Source organism: Cololabis saira, chromosome 3 (assembly GCF_033807715.1).
Source record: "Cololabis saira isolate AMF1-May2022 chromosome 3, fColSai1.1, whole genome shotgun sequence".
NCBI classification, from domain to species: domain Eukaryota; kingdom Metazoa; phylum Chordata; class Actinopteri; order Beloniformes; family Belonidae; genus Cololabis; species Cololabis saira.
The window spans coordinates 1,596,986-1,615,138 of record NC_084589.1 but is presented as its reverse complement, the minus strand read 5'-3'; the positions used below and the strand labels follow the sequence as shown (position 1 = coordinate 1,615,138).

The 18,153-nt window shown below is 46.5% G+C and overlaps 2 protein-coding genes across 2 annotated transcripts in view; both read right to left on the bottom strand.

Annotated features, from left to right (window-relative positions):
* The window catches only part of LOC133424575 (dual specificity tyrosine-phosphorylation-regulated kinase 1B-like), an 83,207-nt gene extending 74,531 nt beyond the window's left edge, over nt 1-8,676 (bottom strand). Inside the window, exon 1 of the mRNA XM_061715264.1 lies at nt 8,168-8,676. The gene's annotated coding sequence lies outside the window, so the exon portion shown is untranslated. The remainder of the gene's footprint in view (nt 1-8,167) is intronic.
* Nucleotides 8,677-9,497: 821 nt separating this feature from the next.
* Nucleotides 9,498-17,125, bottom strand: LOC133440817 (rRNA 2'-O-methyltransferase fibrillarin-like). The gene is made up of 9 exons (XM_061718140.1): nt 16,995-17,125; nt 14,889-15,044; nt 14,615-14,779; nt 14,196-14,290; nt 13,935-14,105; nt 12,465-12,597; nt 11,139-11,251; nt 10,908-11,053; nt 9,498-9,998 (listed from the first exon to the last, which is right to left on the bottom strand). Exons 1-9 carry the CDS (start codon nt 17,002-17,004, stop codon nt 9,974-9,976), a joined length of 1,014 nt encoding a protein of 337 aa, XP_061574124.1. The 5' UTR covers nt 17,005-17,125; the 3' UTR covers nt 9,498-9,973.
* Between the last annotated feature and the right edge of the window lie 1,028 nt (nt 17,126-18,153).

Sequence of the window (18,153 nt, the reverse complement as noted above, 5' to 3'; positions counted from 1 at the left end):
GATAGGTATTTTTTTATATTGTATTTAAATACTGATTCAACTGTTTTGGTCTGTGGTCAGTAAAGCTCCACGTTACCATGTTGCTCCAGCTGCGTGTACACATCACATTTCCGCTTTCACGTGGAATATGGTGCATTCGCTAAGCAGTAGCGGTATAAAAGCGAGGGTGACCGGCCCATCACCGGATTTCACCGGACATTCAGTGGATAGTCCGGCAAAGCTGATCTGCAAATTACAGGTGAATGCCGGGACCTGGATGTGATAATGCTGAATCTCTGAAAGGAGTCCTGCTTCAACCTGACCCGGGATCCATGTTGCCCCAGGAGCCAAAGAGAACACGCCCACCGTATGTCAATCAAAGTTAGCTGTGGCTACCAGCTCCCGCCGTTTACAACAGAATACAGCCTTTATGCTGATCTGACGGTAAATTCAAACATTACTGCTGCGTGTAGCGCCAGGGTTGTACAAACTACTGAGAGTTTTAAAGCTGAATTATGGTTCTTCGTTAAACCTCCGTAGCCTACGCCGTAGTCTGACGTGCACCTCCCAAAAAATGTAACTACCGGTACGCGCCGAGGCCACGCAGACCCAACGCAGACCGAGAGGGCTGTGATTGGTTAGCTTGGTAGCAACGCATTTCTGGTTCCGGTTCGTGAACTTTCAGCGCTCTTTTCTCTGTGTATGTGTGATTTTTTTTTGTTTTGGTTTTTTGTACAATAGTTGTCCTTATCTCTTTGATTCACTGTGACCGGAAAAGCCAGAAACTAAACCAAGTGTCAACTAGCGTTCTAGGGGGGTTTTGCACCGCACAAAATGGAGTGATGGAGAAGTCCGAAGGATTCATGATGGCGTCACGGCAACGGCGTAGGCTCTGCGTTGGTTTAACGCAGAACCATAATTCAGGCTTTAGTCAGTGCATCGTCATGACGATAACATCAGAGTTGTCATGGATGTGAAATGAAATGACTGAGACCAAGAAGTTTTTGTGCCAGACTATAAATATATTTCTTTCTGCTCTGAAGTTAGACATTTCAACGTGCAGGTCAGTGGAGGTGCGCCTTATGTGGTCAGTTGAGGAGCTGCAGCCAATCTTAGTTCTGCTGGAGACTCCACCTGGAAGTGAGATGGCCAGCACTCGGTCTGACCTGACACCAGCCTGGCCCTAAACCACGGTGGACTACAGGGTCCAGTGGGTTCTGAGTCATGGAAAGCTCCCCGGGGGATTTCTATTAGCCTCCACATACACAAACTACATAGCTAGAAGGTCCCTGGTTTGAATCCCAGCAGGAGTCTTTCTGTCAGCATCCAACCCAACGCCAAGTTCCTATCTGAGAGCCGGCCAGTGTGAGGTCTCAGCAGGGAGACCCCCCCCCAACCCAGCCATCATTAAGACCTGCCCTGGTATTGTCGCCTCTGCTCCAGTTCAAGACCACTTTCAGCCCGTCCACATTCGGCTCACAGCTCGCAGCATCACCACGGCAACACACAGCCTTACATACATTCCTACCCAGAATCCACCACTGGGCTGACAAATGGCGCCACGACCAAAAACCCAGAGCTCCGTCTATAAAACTACACCTGGTCTTTCCAGAACCTGAGCGGTGGCAGCAGTGGCTCCTCCTGTCTGAGCTCGGAGGGAAAACTGGTACAGAAGGACATGTGCCTGGCTCATGGGTATGTGACACCTGTGCACATGGACTTCTCCGTTGGAGGCCATGAAACCCTCCGTTCCTTCTGAATGAAGGCAGTCCCCAAGAGCAGGCTGAAGGTCTGCCAACAGGAGAACTGAAACGTCCACGTGGGTTTCTGAGTTCAGTGATGCTTCGAGCTTCAGCAGGTTCTCAGCAAACCTCAACTTCAAACACTCCTCTGCACAATCTTAAAAGTTACCGTCAGGTTTTGTACCCATGTTCTGAATATCCACAAAATGCCAGTCATGTTGAAATATCAGTTGCCCTTTCTGTACTTTTTTGTGTAAAACAAAAAATAAATCATTTGTTTAAAGTGGCTTCTTAATAGACACATATTAGACTCTTCTGGGCAATACTAAGTACCCCCTTGCAGCTTCCATGGGACTAGGGCTGCAGCTATCGAATATTTTAGTAATCGGATAAAACATATTTTTGTTTAGTTAAAGAGCAATTATAGATATACATACGATGTTAGATGTTAATTGACATTACTAAGACTAAATTATATAATACAGTAGGTTCATGTGCATTTAAAAACCCTGAACTTACACCAGTCGACCAAATTCACTGCCTTCACTCAAAAAACTAAGGATCTTACCAAGAAATGTTCTTATTTCTAACCTAAAAATGCCATTACACCTGATAACACACATCACTTAAAAAAACAGCTGTTTTCCCCACGTGTTTCAATTGAACTTTCATTTGTGTCAAGCACATTTTAAGTTCTAGTTAAGTTTTAAGTTAAAGTCTTGATAAGATTTCGAGTTTTGGCAGTGTTCAAAATAAAATTCTGAGCCCTGCTGAATTGGAGCACATTAGGCTCCAGTGCTGCTTGTTTTATCCATCAATGACTACAGAGATAAAATTGAAAACTACCCAGTATGCTTTATTACGTTTTTATTTTTCTGACATTTTCTGCCTTTTCTTTTAGTTAAAACTGTAGCGGGAACAGATGTTTAGAGGAACCTGTGTATGTACCGGGTTAGAGGGGGAACAAATAGGAGAACGGACCAGAACAATATAGCGTGGATTGAAAATAAAAGTTAAGCACACGTGTCTCCCGCCCGAGCATGGCATGTTACAAAAACCAAACATATCCGCTGCCTCTTTCTTATTCCTTTACGTGCGCGCGTCAGCGCGTTGTGCCACATTAAACGTAGTCCGGGTGAAATACCTGCTTTGAGCTGCAAAATTAAACAATTCCTCGAGGCAGAGAAAATTCCTCCATCATTTTTTGTAATCGAATTACTCGAATTATTCAAGGAATCGTTTCAGCCCTACACCTGAGGGTAACCTAGCGTAGAGCAGTGTTTCCTGATCCTGGTCCACGGCCCACTATCCTGCATGTTCTGGATGTTTGCTCGCAGCAACACACCTGAGTCTGAGAAACGCTCGTCATCATCACGCCACCAAGGTCTGTGACGTTCCCGCTCACTCGTATCAAGGTGTGCTGAAACATGTAAGAAATGCAGGACTGTAGGCCCCGAGGACCAGGGTCGAAGACCACTGCCCTGGACACGTTTGGTTTAAATGTCCAGAACCACGTTTGTGAGGGAACCAAACCTCCGAGCCAGTGTGAGGCCGGGTGGTCTGGACGTGGACGCCTGCAGACCAGTGTCCTCTGCAGACCAGAGTCCTCCAGAGAAATGTGAGGACGTCTGTCTGAGAGCTGAAGATTGGCTGGCCAGGGGCCGGATTCACAAAACATTCTTAAAGGGGACCTATTATGAAAAACACGTTTTTTCTTGTTTTAACATATATAAAGTGGTCTCCCCTCACCCTGCCAACACAGGGACGATGAAATCCCATGAAAATCTGCAGGGTCTGTATCCCCCGCCCGAATGAATTTTCCAGTGTCATGTGACTTTTTTGAGCCGTTCAGAATCTGCTCCCGTACGTAACGACGGGAGCAGATTTCCATAGGTCGTCCTCCGCTGCTGAAACCACGCCCACAACCAGCTCCGCCGGCTGGAGCTCCAGCCATTGTTCAGCAGCGGTGGCTGTTTTAACAGCAAGGGACAGTTAAAATGAGGTTTTGCATCGACACTTACCCTCATAAAAGTATCAGTTCCCACAGTACGGACCCGGCAACTGCACACGAGTCAGCGGTAATGACGTTATTTTTTTATGTTATTTAAATTTGTCTACAAGTTTGTTTTTGCATGGGCTAAGTATTTAGCTTAGCTCCGGAGCACCGGGGCTCCTCACGGAGCTGCCGGAGCTGCTCACGGACCGGACCGGTGAGGAGCCCCGGGCCCCGGCGGCTCCAGTGTTCCCTAACGGAGCCACTCACTCGTTAGGTAAATTAGTAATACATTTTTTTTCTCTTTATGTTTTCAGATCTTCCAAGCACCTGAAACTTCAACGACACCTTCAGAAGACGCACGGTCCTTCCTTGAGCCAGCAATAGTGCATACATGTTATTTATATACAACTTATGTTCTTTTATTTTTTTAACAATAAAGTTGCCATTTGTGAAAATTCAGTGTTGTGATTTCTTTACAGTTAACATGATTCATTTGTCTTGTAACATAAGAAATGATGAGAAATCTTCCTGTGTGAAGACGAGGTGACTAAAGGCTGATTTATGGTTCCGCGTTACACCAACGCAGAGCCTACGGCGTAGGTTACGCTTCGATTTAACGCAGAACCGTAATTCAGGCTTTAAGATCCGTTTACAGCGTGTAACTGCATGCGAGCGTCCGACTATCACGTCGAGCTGCGTGACATCGGACGCTGTCTGTCCACACTGAAACCGTTAAACTCACGGCCAGTTAGGACAGTCCAATACAAAAAAAATAAAGTAATGGAATTTATTTTGTCGCAGAAGCTTCCTCGCATGGGACACGTTTTGTGTACGCAGCCGGCTCTTCTCCCCGGAGCGAGGCTTTGTTCCCTCCCCTCCTACACGTCATTCAAGCAGCCAATCAGCACAGAGCCTCATTATCATAGCCTCGCCTCCCCTCAGCACAGAAAAAGGCTTTAGAAGCGGTAAAAATAGAGACATGGCCCACAGGCTGAATTTCTGATTTATGTAGAAAAAACAAGCTTTAGATTGTTTTTAAGACATTCAAGGCCTGTTTAAAATATACATTAAATGCCATATGTCCCCTTTAAGAAAAAAAATCTTTTTAAGTGTCATTTTTTTTCATTCTGAAGAAGAAAAAAGAGAAGTCATATTCTCCAAAAACGTTCTTAAGTATTTTCTCAACTTTCTTCTTAAGTTTCTTAAGAAAAAAACTTAAGAATAAATGGTGTTCTTGAAATAAAAGTTCTCAAATTTGTTCTCGATTTTTTTCTTAACTTAAAGACAACCTTGACCTGTCTTAAAATTTCTTCTGTGAAAAGGTCAGCCTCTAATATCACCTTTTTCAACACATTTTAGACAAGTTTAGACTAGTAGGTCATAGTTTGAGGATATACTTTGTAATTAATTACACAAAGAGCCTGTTAACTGTTTGTTAGCATGTTAGTTAGCGTGGTAGTTAATTATTATTAATTTTCCCCAATATTATTTTTTTTGCACATTAATCTCATCCACCATAACCTTGAAAAGTTCCTGCATCTCTTTTTCTCCTTCTCCATGTTTAGTGAGTGACTGACGGTTAAGACCCAAACTACCTGTATAAATGTTGTTTGTTGGCGCGTGCAATGCAATGACATATTTTAAGAAGTTCTTAAGTAGGAAAAATAAAATAAAAAATAAGAAATTCGTAAGAAATGACAGTTCTTAAGAAAATATTGAGGAATTGCACTTAAGAACTTTTTTATGAACTTCTTAATTTCCGGGGCCTGGTCCAGATCCAGCCCTGAACCTGAACCGGACTGGGATGTGGCGGTGGGACCTCCGGGGAGCTGTGACCCGGAGGAACCATCTCCTGCTGGAGCTGGAGCTACAAACTGGTGGCTCATTGGGGTACTTAGGATTACCCACTTGATTGTATTCCCCTTTTTCAGTTTTCATTTTAATGTTAGATAAATAAGAAGGTGAATAGCGTTATGTGCCGTCGTTCACCTGAGGTGGCACTTGTCTAACATGAAGATGGGGAGTACCAGCGCCGGTCCAGGACCGGCTCAGGAGCTGCAGGAGTGATAGTCCAGGGGCCACAGCCCAACATTTCACTGGTCAGCACCACTCAAGGTGACCAAACTTGCTTATAATTTTTGAAAAGATCCATGTCTGTAGATAATATTCTGGTATGATAACCTTCCTGAGTGGCAGCTGGATCAGAGTTACCCACCTCCTTCAGAAAATTACATTTCAGATGCTGCTGCATATCCTGGTTTAGACTCATGTACAGGAAATCTGTCAATGTTTCACTATATTGTCTTTGGTATCATTTTAAAGGGGACCTTTAAAGCATTCATTCAAGCTAAGATGTGATACATTTCCTGAATCCTTATGATCCTGTGAGTATTCCAGTTTTTGTATTTTGTGTCTCTGTGGTTCCTAGATGACACAGGGCTAAAAGATAGTATATCATTTAGGTGAAAATGGTGTAAAAATGTGTGTTGTTTATACTTTAAAGAGCTGCAGTGACCTCTATGTTGGTCAGAAAGATTCACATCTTAGCTTGAATGAATGCTTAAAAGGTCCCCTTTAAAATGATACCAAAGACAATATAGTGAAACATTGACAGATTTCCTGTACATGAGTCTAAACCAGGATATGCAGCAGCTTCTAAAATGTAATTTTCTGAAGGAGGTGGGTAACTCTGATCCAGCTGACACTCAGGAAGGTTTGGTCACCTTGAGTGGTACTGATATCTGGTCTGGCCCATGGACTATGAGACGGGTCACTCTAGCGAGTGAAAGGTCACTCGTTCTCGCTACGTTTCAAGGTGGAACATTTCTACACCTTTTAGTGACGGTCTTAAGTCGAGGACACACCAACCCGACGTCGCCCGCTGTCGGCCGACTGCTGTGTCGCCTGGCGTCGCCTGTGTCGGGCTGGGTCGGGCTGGGTCGGCTAAAAAAGAAGCACTAGACACACCGCAAAGACGACACCCAACGGCAACTAGCACGTACGTTCTGCGCAGTCTGCGTTTCAATTTGATCCGATGTTTTCGGAGAAGAGCCGCCGGTCCGGGGCGCAGCAGCAGCTCACGTACAGACGTGATCGCCAGGTCGACCTGCCGTCGTCCCGGGGAGAAACCTGCAGCTCTGTGGAGAATTACTGCTGGCTGAAATAAATCATTTAGGAAGATAAATGTTGGTTTAATAGATGAAATCTAACAGTTGTAGCTACGCCTGTTAAGGAATTTGCTCCGAATATTTCGGGATTTCTGCCTGCCGGCTCCGGAGCTGATTTATGGTTCCGCGTTAAATCGGCGTAGGGTATGGCGTACGGCGCGCGTCGCCGCGTAACCTACGCCGTAGGCTCTGCGTTGGTGTAACGCGGAACCATAAATCAGCCTTTATTCTGGCGTGATCTTGGCAACAACGGGGAAAACGAGTGATTATATACATTCACAGTGAATATTATGAAAGTAAAATATATATTTCTCGCTAGAAATGTAATCAAAACGCATTCTTATGCAGAAACTAACTCAAAATATTGATTTTATTCACTAAAAAAAATAAATGTCCGCCATGTTTTTTTGACAGACGCACCGACGCTCATGGACGGCCCCACGGCCGACAGACTGCTCGGTGTGTCAGGGCCTTAATGAGACCACTCTGGTCCAACTTCCTCCTGCTTTTCTTCACATGTTCCTCTGGTGAGGGGCGGAGCCACAACCAGAACACATGTCCAGGTTCTGGCCCGGGCTGGTCCAGAACCTCAGTCTGAGAAAAGGTGACTGGTCCAGAACCTCAGTCTGAGAAAAGGTGACCCGCCGGTGGTTCCGGCCAGCCCGTGAGTGGCTATAACTGTTGTACCAGACGGGCCAGAACCCCCTGATCTGGACCTGGGCTTCCCCTCTCTCAGGTTAAACCGGCTCAGCAGAGTTCTGACACCGTGGTTCTGATCCGTTCTGATGGGTTCTGATCGGTGCCGAGCCGAGGATCCGTCTCCTCGGCCCGGGGGTGACCTGGGTGACCCGGAGGTTCTGGAGGACCAGAACCCCCAGAACCTCCAGAACCAGTCCCACCTCTGCAGCAGCTGGAACCTCTGCAGAAACACTCAAACCTGCAGTCATGACTGGATCAGAACCAGAACCCTAGTCATGACTGCTGGTCCGGATCAGAACCAGAACCCCTCCCTGCTGCCGGGCCGGACCAGAACCAGAACCCTAGTCATGACTGGGCCGGGCCCGTGCCCGGGCCCCAGAACCCCTCCCTGTTCCGGGGAGGCTGGTACTGCGGTACCGGTACCGGTCCCTCCCTCCCTGCCAGGCAGGGCCGGACCGGTTCTGATGAAAGCTCGACACCATCACAGCTGTCAATCAAAGCATCCTCCCTGGTAGAACCGGGCCGGCCCGGCCCGAACCCCCCCTAACCCGTCCATCACCAGAACCAGCACCAGCAGCTCTTACCTCAGGCGGAGGGTCGAACCGGGTCCCGCGGAGCCGCCATGTTGGGACCCCCTCTCTCCCGAACCGAGCCCCCTCCTCCGGGCCAGTCCTCCCCAGCTATCACAACACTCCAGTAACGGGGTTCGGTCAGAACCGAGCCCTGGTCCGGGTCAGAACCGAGCCCTGGTCCGGGTCAGTCCCCGCGGATCATCGACCTGGTACCGGCTCAGTGAACGGTCCGGTCCGGTTCTGCTGCAGCTAACTAGCAGGCAGCTAGCGCCGCCATGGAGACACGGGGCCGAACTGGGCCGGCGGTCCGAGCCGGACCAGCTGCAGGACCGAACCCGCCCGGACCGGGGGGGACGGGGGGGCTGGTACCGTGCTGGTACCGCTCACACAGACCGGGGAACCGGGTCGGCCTGCCCCTCCTGCTGGTACCGCTCAGTCCGCTGGTACCGTGCTGGTACCGCTCACTCACCGGGGCTGCAGAGCGCGCTCCCGACACCAGCGAGCACGAGCCTGGCCCGCGCGCTCTGGACAGCTGTTGGGCGCGCGCTCGGAGACGCTTCCCACAAAATGGCGGCCAAAACAAACCGAACAATCCCGAACCGCGGGAACCGAAGATGAGGGGGGAATTAAATGTTCCGTTTAAAGTTCAATAAAAATAAAAATAAAAAAATAACACCCGAAAAAAAGTCCCCGAAGCTCTCCATGGGCCTTGTTTGTAAATTAAAAATGTTCAATTAAAAAAAAAAAAGACCCCGAAACACGTTTGTAAATTTCGGGTGTTTTTTTCAATAAAAAAAAAACCCGAAAAAGTCTCCCAATGTGTCTTGTTTGTAAATTCAAAATGTTCAATAAAAAAAAGAAACACCCGGGGGAAAAAAAAAGTCCCCGAAGCTCTCCCCAGAACCACGTGACCGGGGACCGCGTACTGCTCACTGAAGCCCCGCGCATGCGCGCTCCTCGCGCAGGAACTTTTCTGGCCCGTTTTTAACTTACAACTTCACCTCCCGCTTTCACGAGGAAACGTCGGCTTTGCGGCGTTTAAGTCAAGAATGATGCTGCTTTAAAAAAAAAATAAAATCAGCACTTGACTTTAATACATTTGAAAAGCCGTGACTTTTCACTCTCCGTTTCTCACCGTCAGTCGAAGCATATTGACATAATTCAAGCCGTTAATGAGGCGGCTGTTAAGATGCTGCTGGCGCCCCCTGGTGGCCGCAGCAGCTCTCTGCAGCAGCTCTGTTCCGTCCAAAAGCCCTGCACCCGGTTCTTGGCTCGGATGGTGACACATCCAGTACAGCATTCGGTACCAACTCATGTCTTACATCAATAAAGTTACAACCAATCAAAAAAAAACAAAGCTTTTATTTAAAAACAACCTTTTTTTTACTCAAAAGACAAAAGAAAACAAGCAGAAGAAACATGAGCTGAACAAACGGGTCAGAGATAAACATCTTGATACTAAATTATATGGGGTAGATTATGAAAACAAAACAGCTCTGCCTCTCCCAGACACACCCCCAGAGTCTCCATGTGGCAAATAAAGTTTGGAGCTGAAAGCGTAACTTCCTGCTGAACGGCGTGAAACCTGACTCGTTGGGAAGACGGCCGCAGCTCCGGGACAAGTTCTGAGCAGCCGTCTAGAGGAGCAGGACTGGTGAGCTCCGGCCTGACGGAGGAGCGGGGGAGATCCTTCAACTATGAGGACGTAGAAGTGGGGTGTGGCTTCACGTCCTGCAGGAGGGTTGGTGGCGAGGGCGACATGTACAGCGGAGCTCCAGGAGAAGGTGGTGGATGAAACGTTGATCTCCGGTCCACGCCTCATTTCTTCTGTTTGGGTGGAGGTCTGAGAGAAGAGAACAGTAGTTTCAGGACATTGATCAGAGAAACTCGGCCCAGCCGGCACACGGACTGAGTGTCAGAAAGACTGAGTGTCAGCGTAAACTTTCAGTTTGAGCAACTGGAAAACATCTAAAATGGGAGAGCGCTGTTGTGCGATCGACTGTACTCATAGATTTAGCAAGAAATCTGAGTTATCATTTTACAGACTGCCGAAAAATAAGCTTAAGAGAGACAAATGGATCTCTGCAATTCACAGAAACAACTGGATTCCAGACACCGAAACGTGGATTTGTGGTTCCCATTTAGTATCGGGTAATGTTGGATTTTTGGGTAGCTAACGTTAAACGGTCAAATCATAAAGTTCGGTGTCTTCATCACTTTAATTTCTACAACAAATCCTGCCTTGAAGTCGGACCAAGCGTCAAGACTTTTGTAAGCCTTCAAGCTTTGCTTCGTGTATTTCCCCGGTGTAGAAATTAAGTACATATAAATATCAGGAAACTGGAATGGTGGCCAAATATTAATGTCCATGGACCACTGGTTCTTGGTAACTGTACCAAATATTAATGTCCATGGACCACTGGTTCTTGGTAACTGTACCAAATATTAATGTCCATGGACCACTGGTTCTTGGTAACTGTACCAAATATTAATGTCCATGGACCACTGGTTCTTGGGGTAACTGTACGGGTCACTGTCAAGTCCAACTGACTTTAATTTAAGCTGATAATCAGCTGTTATCCCGTCTTCTCCACTAGTTGCAGCTGTTTTTGCTGATGTTTTACCACTCAGTGCAGTAAGGGGGGTGGTCCAGTGGGGAAGTGAGGTCAATGCATTCCCCCTCTAAATAGTTAGGGGCGTGTCCAGCCTCCCCCAGGTTACATGATGTGGTGTCAGCTAGAGCGGGGCTCACCTGTAGATGCCCACCACCACGGCGTGGTCCCTCTCGTACGGCTCCAGGGTCAGCTGCTCCTGGGGCTTCATGTTCTCAGAGCTCATCTTCTTCACCTCCGAAGCAAAGACGGCCTCCGGCGCCGCCGTCGAGTCGATGCAGTTGGCCTGGACGAGAAGCAAGAGACCAGTTCAGATAGGGGAGGATCTCGCCGCCTCACGCCACAGACTCAGCTGCAAAAACCTTTGTTACCTTTATGGAGATGACAAAATGTCCGCCGTTCTTCAGGAAGTTGTGAGCGTTCAGAGCGACGATCCTGGTCTGGTCGGGCTGGGCCACGTCGGCGAAGATGACGTCCACCATGCCTGGAGAGGAAGCAGCGGTCAGGACATGAGCTGCTGCTGCTGGACCAGGTCCGGGGCTACTTACAAGGCTTAGGGCCAGTCCCAATCCCCCCCCTACTTTCTACCTCTAGTCCTCACCCACTACCACTAGGTCCTTGTAATGTTCCCTAGGGATTGGGACACCACTTGCTACGTCACTGCGTGGTTTAGGTTCGGGTACGTAAGCGACTGCGTAGTTACGTTTGCACAAACGTCACACCATATCAGGAAGCCCAGAGATAAAAGCTGTTTTAATTTCAGCTATAGCGCTGTTAATATGTCACTTTATTAAGTTGTAATATTTTTTCAGGCGTAAAAGTAACCGTTAAGATCCCCAACCTGGGCTCAGTTTATCCAAATAACGCCTGGTAAGAAATTTGATCTGATGTTTTCGGGGGATGAGAAGAGCCGCCGGCTCGGGAGCTGATTTATGGTTCTGCATTAAATCAACGCAGAGCCTACGGCGTAGGGTACGGCGCCGCGTAACCTACGCTGTAGGCTCTGCGTTGGTGTAACGTGGAACCATAAATCAGCCTTTATTCTGGCGAGATCTTTGCAACAACGAGCAAGCGAGTGATTATGTACATTCACTGAGTGAATATTATGAAAGTAAAATATATATTTCTTGCTAGAAATGTAATCAAAACTAATTTTTATGCAGAAACTAACTCAAAATATTGATTTCACTAAAAAATAAGAAATGTCCGCCATGTTTTTTTGTTTGATTCAGTCTGCAAATGATGACGTAAAGCATTCTGGGAAATTTTTCCTCAGGGCCTCGGTCGGCGAGTCAGTATCTGAAATCCCTCGCTCTGTAGGGCTAGATTGATACACACTAGCCCTCGTTATGTCCTCTAGCCCTACATGCAAAGAGGAATTGGGACACCACTACCCTCACGGGAACGCACAAAATTTAGGGGTAGTGCTGAAAAGTAGGACTAGGGGGGATTGGGACTGGGCCATAGTTTGGTTGAGCTGCTTTCCCCTCATTCCATTGGTAGACGAACTCAGTTGACTCAAACTGACAATATCCCGTAGTTTATCAACACATATTTAAATGTAAACGTTAAAGTTACTCATCTTTTCATTTTTTATTAATCAGTTAAACTCTGCACGCCGAGAAAGAAAAAAAACCTCCATCTGCTGGAGATCCGGCCCGGTGCTGGAATACTTCCATCCCTGTACTTGTACTCACCGACCAGCATGCGGTACTTGTGCGGGTGCCGGGCGTCCTCGATGATGGGGATGATGTTGGTGCGTTTCTTGGCCACGTTGAGAAGGTCTCGGCCTGACCGGTGGGAGAACTCCACGGCGTAGACCAGCCCGTCCTGCAACAGCAGAGCCGTCAGCCCGACAACCACAACACCCTCACGGCAGTTCTACCTTCAACATTTACCAGCAGTATTCTACTCTCAACATTCAATCAGTATTCTACTCTGAATGGGCAACATTACCATAGTTTGCAGTTTTAATGAAGGACATATTCCTGAGGACCGGGCGCTATGACTTATATACCACGTTATGCTGGATGTTTCTTTTAAATACAGTTCCACAATTATTGGAGTTTACTTCATCTCTATTAATAACCTTTGACAGACTTATTTCTGGTCGGTCCGGAGCTACTCCTGAATAGGGCTGGGTTAAAATATTGAAAAATCGATGCATCGCAATTCTCCCCGCCCTAATTCAATATGGATTAAGCAAAGCCTCTGAATGATTCCCCTCCTGGCCAGTAGGGACACTGTTCGCAGCATTTTCTTAGATACGTGTTTTGTGGACGGTGGCTGCACGCAACCAAATGATGGCAAGAGGAAAATCTTTCAGATCAGACGTTTGGACTCTGAATTTTGAATTCCCATTTAAAGAAGGAACACCAAAGAGTTTACATGATCTTTACGTTAAATTTTGATACAGACCGGTTTTGTGTTTTTACTTTTGTTCACAAGTGTTATTATGGTGCTGCTAATGTTTTATATCAGATGTGAGGTCTATTACAATGTCCAAGGGGAAAGAACTGTCATGCTTTTTTATTTTAACTTTTGTACTACAGTACAAATGCACAAGTGAGCCATTATGGTGCAGCTAAGTTTACAGGAATATTGTGATTTTCTGTAATGCAATTACAAAAACTAAAATGTCATCCATTCTGGATTCATTACAAATCAACTGAAATATTGCAAGCCTTTTATTATTTTAATATTGCTGATCATGCTTACAGCTTAAGAAAACTCAAATATCCTATCTCAAAAAATTAGAATATTCTGGGAATCTTAATATTAAACTGTAAGCCATAATCAGCAATATTAAAATAATAAAAGGCTTGAAATATTTCAGTTGATTTGTAATGAATCCAGAATGTATGACTTTTTTTTTTTTTTTTTTTTTTTAATAAATTGCATTACAGAAAATAAAGAACTTTATCACAATATTCTAATTTTCTGAGACAGTCCTGTAATTGCTCAGTTCATTTCTATGTGAGGTAACATGCCACGTGTTATAGGCATGAAAATAAAAATAGTGAAAAATTGCCAGCAGGTATTTGTGTATTTCTATGTGTTACTGAATGGATATGGAATGGTGAGGTTGTTAATCCCTAGCCCTGCACCTGAACCTCCTAGGAAGGTTGGGTGTTGTTACCCGGCTGGTGTAAGCGTGTGGTACTGACCGGGCCGACGATGTCGGAGACGTGGGACACGGTGGTGCCGGAGGCGGCTCCCAGGTACATGACCTTGGCCCCGGGCTTGATGTGGATCTGGTCGATGCCTCCCAGGATGGCGGCTGCCAGCTTGGAGCGGAACGGATTCCAGGCCCGGTACTCGATTTTGGTCTCCCCCTCCTGCAGAGAGCAGAGCAGCGGTGATCAGACCCCCGTCTGACTACAGACCACACCGCAGAGCGGGGCCACAGGATACTGAGCTTTACTCACCTCCACGTTCATCCTCTTCTCCCCGTACACGGACTCCCCCACCACCATGTTCTTGGTCACCAGCGCGTCCTCCTTCCCTCGGCAGATGAACACGCCTGCAACAGACCAGGACCCAAATCAGACGCTACACACCACGTTGGACTGGCCCTGCTTCTCCCCGAGACCGCACCACCAACCCACTCTACGGGGGAGGAGGGATCCAGGTCTCTCCACTCAAAAGACTGGAAACATTTCCCTCAAGTCCAGACTCAGATTGTTTAATTCTGAATTAAATAATTGGGAATAATTAATTCCGAACTAAAAAACATCATGTAACACCAGAGACTCTCAGAAACTCCTCCTCCCTGGAACAGCAGCTGGAGGGAAACGTCATTACCACATTAATGCTCATCACCTTCTAGTTCTAAAGTTGTACCAACCTTCATGCCTGTGTGGTTCAATCATGACCTTCCTCCCTGCTCCGAAGCCTCCCCGGCCCCCCCGGCCTCCTCCTCCGAAGCCTCCTCGGCCCCCCCTCCCTCTGGGGGTGCCTCTTCCACCTCCTCGTCCACGGAATCCTCCACCGTCTGGGGAACTGAACCCTCCTGGAAAAGAGGACACTTGTTTCCACACCGGTACCAGCCAGACCTCCGTCCGTCTCAACTTGGACTAAAATGGTTGTTGCAGGAGACTGGTGAACGCGTGGGCACTCACCTCTTCCTCCTCTGAAGCCTCCCCGGCCTCTGTCCCCGAATCCTCCTCCTCGGCCCCCGAATCCTCCTCCTCCACCGCGGCCTCCACCAAATCCTCCTCCCCGGCCTCCGCCGAAGCCCCCGCCGCGCCCTCCTCGGTCCCCGCGAGGACTGAAACCTGGAACACAGAGGACAGAGATGAACTCGAGCTCCAAATACCCACAACACAGGTTCAGGTTGTTAGGAATCTCTGGGACCGTATCAACCAGTGGTCTTCAACCCTGGTCCTCGATAGGAATGGGTGATATTTTACCGTTCACGATATACCGTCAAAAAAATTCCCCACGGTAAGAATTAAGCGGTAAAAACGACAAATTCCCGTTGATGAGGTTTTTGTGTAACAAACATGGCGGAAGGCGGATCTGAGAGCGAGGAGCTCGTTGTTAAACGAGGCTCCAGCTCCGTTATCTGGAACTGGTTTGGATTTAAAAAGAGAGACGAGCAGCAAACATCATCTATTATATGCAGAGTCTGCAAAAACAAGGAAATGGTTGTTACATTTTGATATAACGTTTGACTATTACAAAAAAATTGCAATAGTATCTAATTTGTGGCATGTTCCAACCACAGGTTAATTTACACATTTTATTTATATTAGATTATATCCATCACTGATTGGATTTTATTTTCAGTGAACTTTTATTTATTTGTCCTGTTTCTTTATTTATCAGGTTGTATTTTTTTCTACTTTGTGATTTTATAAGCTAAGAAAACTTGAATTCAATGTAATTGGTGTAGTTTAGTAGCATTTAGTATTCTTTTAGAGCAGTGATTTGGGGGCTCCAAAGACTGAATGTGGTGATGGGCCAGGGTTGACCCCTGGTAGAAACAAACAGAGCGCCGGGCTGGAACTCCGCTCACATGTCCCTGATTGGGCTCACGGCATGTTCCGTTTGCATTTAGGTGGGAATTTACGAGTTTCCTAGTTGGAAGTTTCAACTGGAACTTTATTTGTATGGCACTTCTCATACATAAAAATGCAGCACAAAGGGCTTTACATAAAAACAATACACAAACATAAAACGTATTGATTAAACCTGATTAAAGAGATGGGTCTAGAGCCTCTTTTAAAACATTCTCTGCGGCCCTGAGGTTCTCCGGGAGGCTGGTCCACAATCGGGGGCCATAGTAACTGAATGTGTGCTCTGGTTCCAACTTTTGGGATCGTTAAAAGGCCAGCACCAAGACCATTAAAATACTAGTAAAACTAGTAAAGTAACCTTAAAATCGACCGTGAAGCGCATGGAGAGACAATGCAGCGATTTTAACATCGCTGCAGGAACTCCCCAACCTTTCATATGGGAACAGTCGGAGAAGCTGTGCTTACTATTACTCACAAGAACTGCTAGTGGGCTTTTTATTCAATGAATGAGGTGCTGCGCTGTTGGACGGGTGTATGTCGTAAACATAAACACGTTTATTTCAACTTTGCAACCTGTGACGTCGTTACCCGGTTCCAACATCACATTTCCTAGGTTCCGTGAACGCACCGGGTTAGGGCCACAGGCCACGTGGTTTTTAAGCGTTTGAAGAAATAACCCGTCCCGACCACGTGGAGAGGTCTCTAAAGTTACCCAGGTGTTGCCCCTCGAGGCCGGAGCGAACTAAAACCCCCCGGTTTACGTGATTTAACCCGCGGTGGCCCAGAACCCCCGGTTCCGAACCCTCTGAAGTGATTAGTTTGGTACAACCGGACCACGTGTCGGAGCCGCGAGGGCTCCGCGTTCACGCCACCTCCGCTCACATAAACAACAATATAAACAATATAAACAACAGCACAGACATCTAAGCTCGTCCCTGTTCGGTTCTGGCTGATACGGCTCAGAAGAACCGACCATTCAAGGCTTTACTCGATCCAATAACAGCATGCGACGTGACGCAGAAACTAAAGGCTGATTTATGGTTCCGCGTTACACCGACGCAGAGCCTACGGCGTACGGTTTGCGTCGCCGCGTAACCTACGGCGTAGGCTCTGCGTCGTTTAACGCAGAACCATAATTCAGAGTTAAAAGCTGGACCCTCCGGCCCAGAGCCTTGGCCCCGGCCCGCTGCAGCGGTGTTACTGTACCTGGCTTCATGGTGATGGCTGTCTGGCTGCTGTTCAGAGTTCTGGTTCTAGTTCTGCTGCTGCTCCCAGCACCACCGGAGACCGTCTGTGGACCGACACACGTGCAGCGTCCGCTTGAGTACTGAGTGCTGCCGCTCCGGCGCCTGAGCTCACAGCGCCCCCTGCCGGACCGGGGGGGAACCGCCGCTCAGGGGGGGTGAAATTATAAGAGAAAGCCAAAACATTTACATACATTTATGGTTTTGATTGATTTTGAATTGGTAGAAAACTTAATAGAGTCCAGATACTGATTAAATTCACAATGAAAAGTAAAAAAATAGGGTTTTTTGTAAGAATTTTGATTTGTGGATGTGGAATTTTGCGAGGATAATCAACAAATTAATAATAATTGTTTCTTTTGGCTTTGTTCTAATCGTTACATGGTCAAAAACACCAAACAACACATCCTTCCAAAATAATTTGAAATCAGTTTCAATGCTTTCAGACACAAAATTACACATAATTCCAAAAAGTATGAACAATGGGGCACAGCCAGAATAAGTGAGTCATTGTTTCAGAATTTGTAGAACAAAAAGTACATTTTGAATCGATGTTTCTTTTGAATCTTTTTACAATGTGATCATTTGTAGGATAGAATTAATGAATTAACTTAAATGAAATGTCTTTAACTTTGTTTGTCACCAGGTATTGGTTGGGTGAGAGCCAGACCTTCTTCCAGTTAATATTTTCTACATATTTATTCCAATATATCCAAGTTGATGATGCAATCAAAGTCAGAAACACTTAGTCTCAAACTGAACATTTCAAAATGTGAGCTTCTGCCAGTTAAAGGATGTACAGACGTGTCAGGGATCCCCGTCAAGCATAAGGTTAAATATCTGGGTATTATAATTGAAAAAGACCAAAACTCTGAAATGATCTGAAAATGTTGAATCTCTAATTGCCTCAGTCCAAAAGAGATTTAATCTTGGGCTTCAGAGGGATTTGACCATTACTGGATGAAGGCCTCTCAGACTTATATGCAGCTATGTTTCTTGATGTTTCAAAAGACATATGCACAAAAATAGACAACATTTTATTCAATTTTATTTGGAAAAAGAAAATACATTATATTAAGAAAGATATGATGATAAACAAGTTATGCTCTGACGGCCTTAAT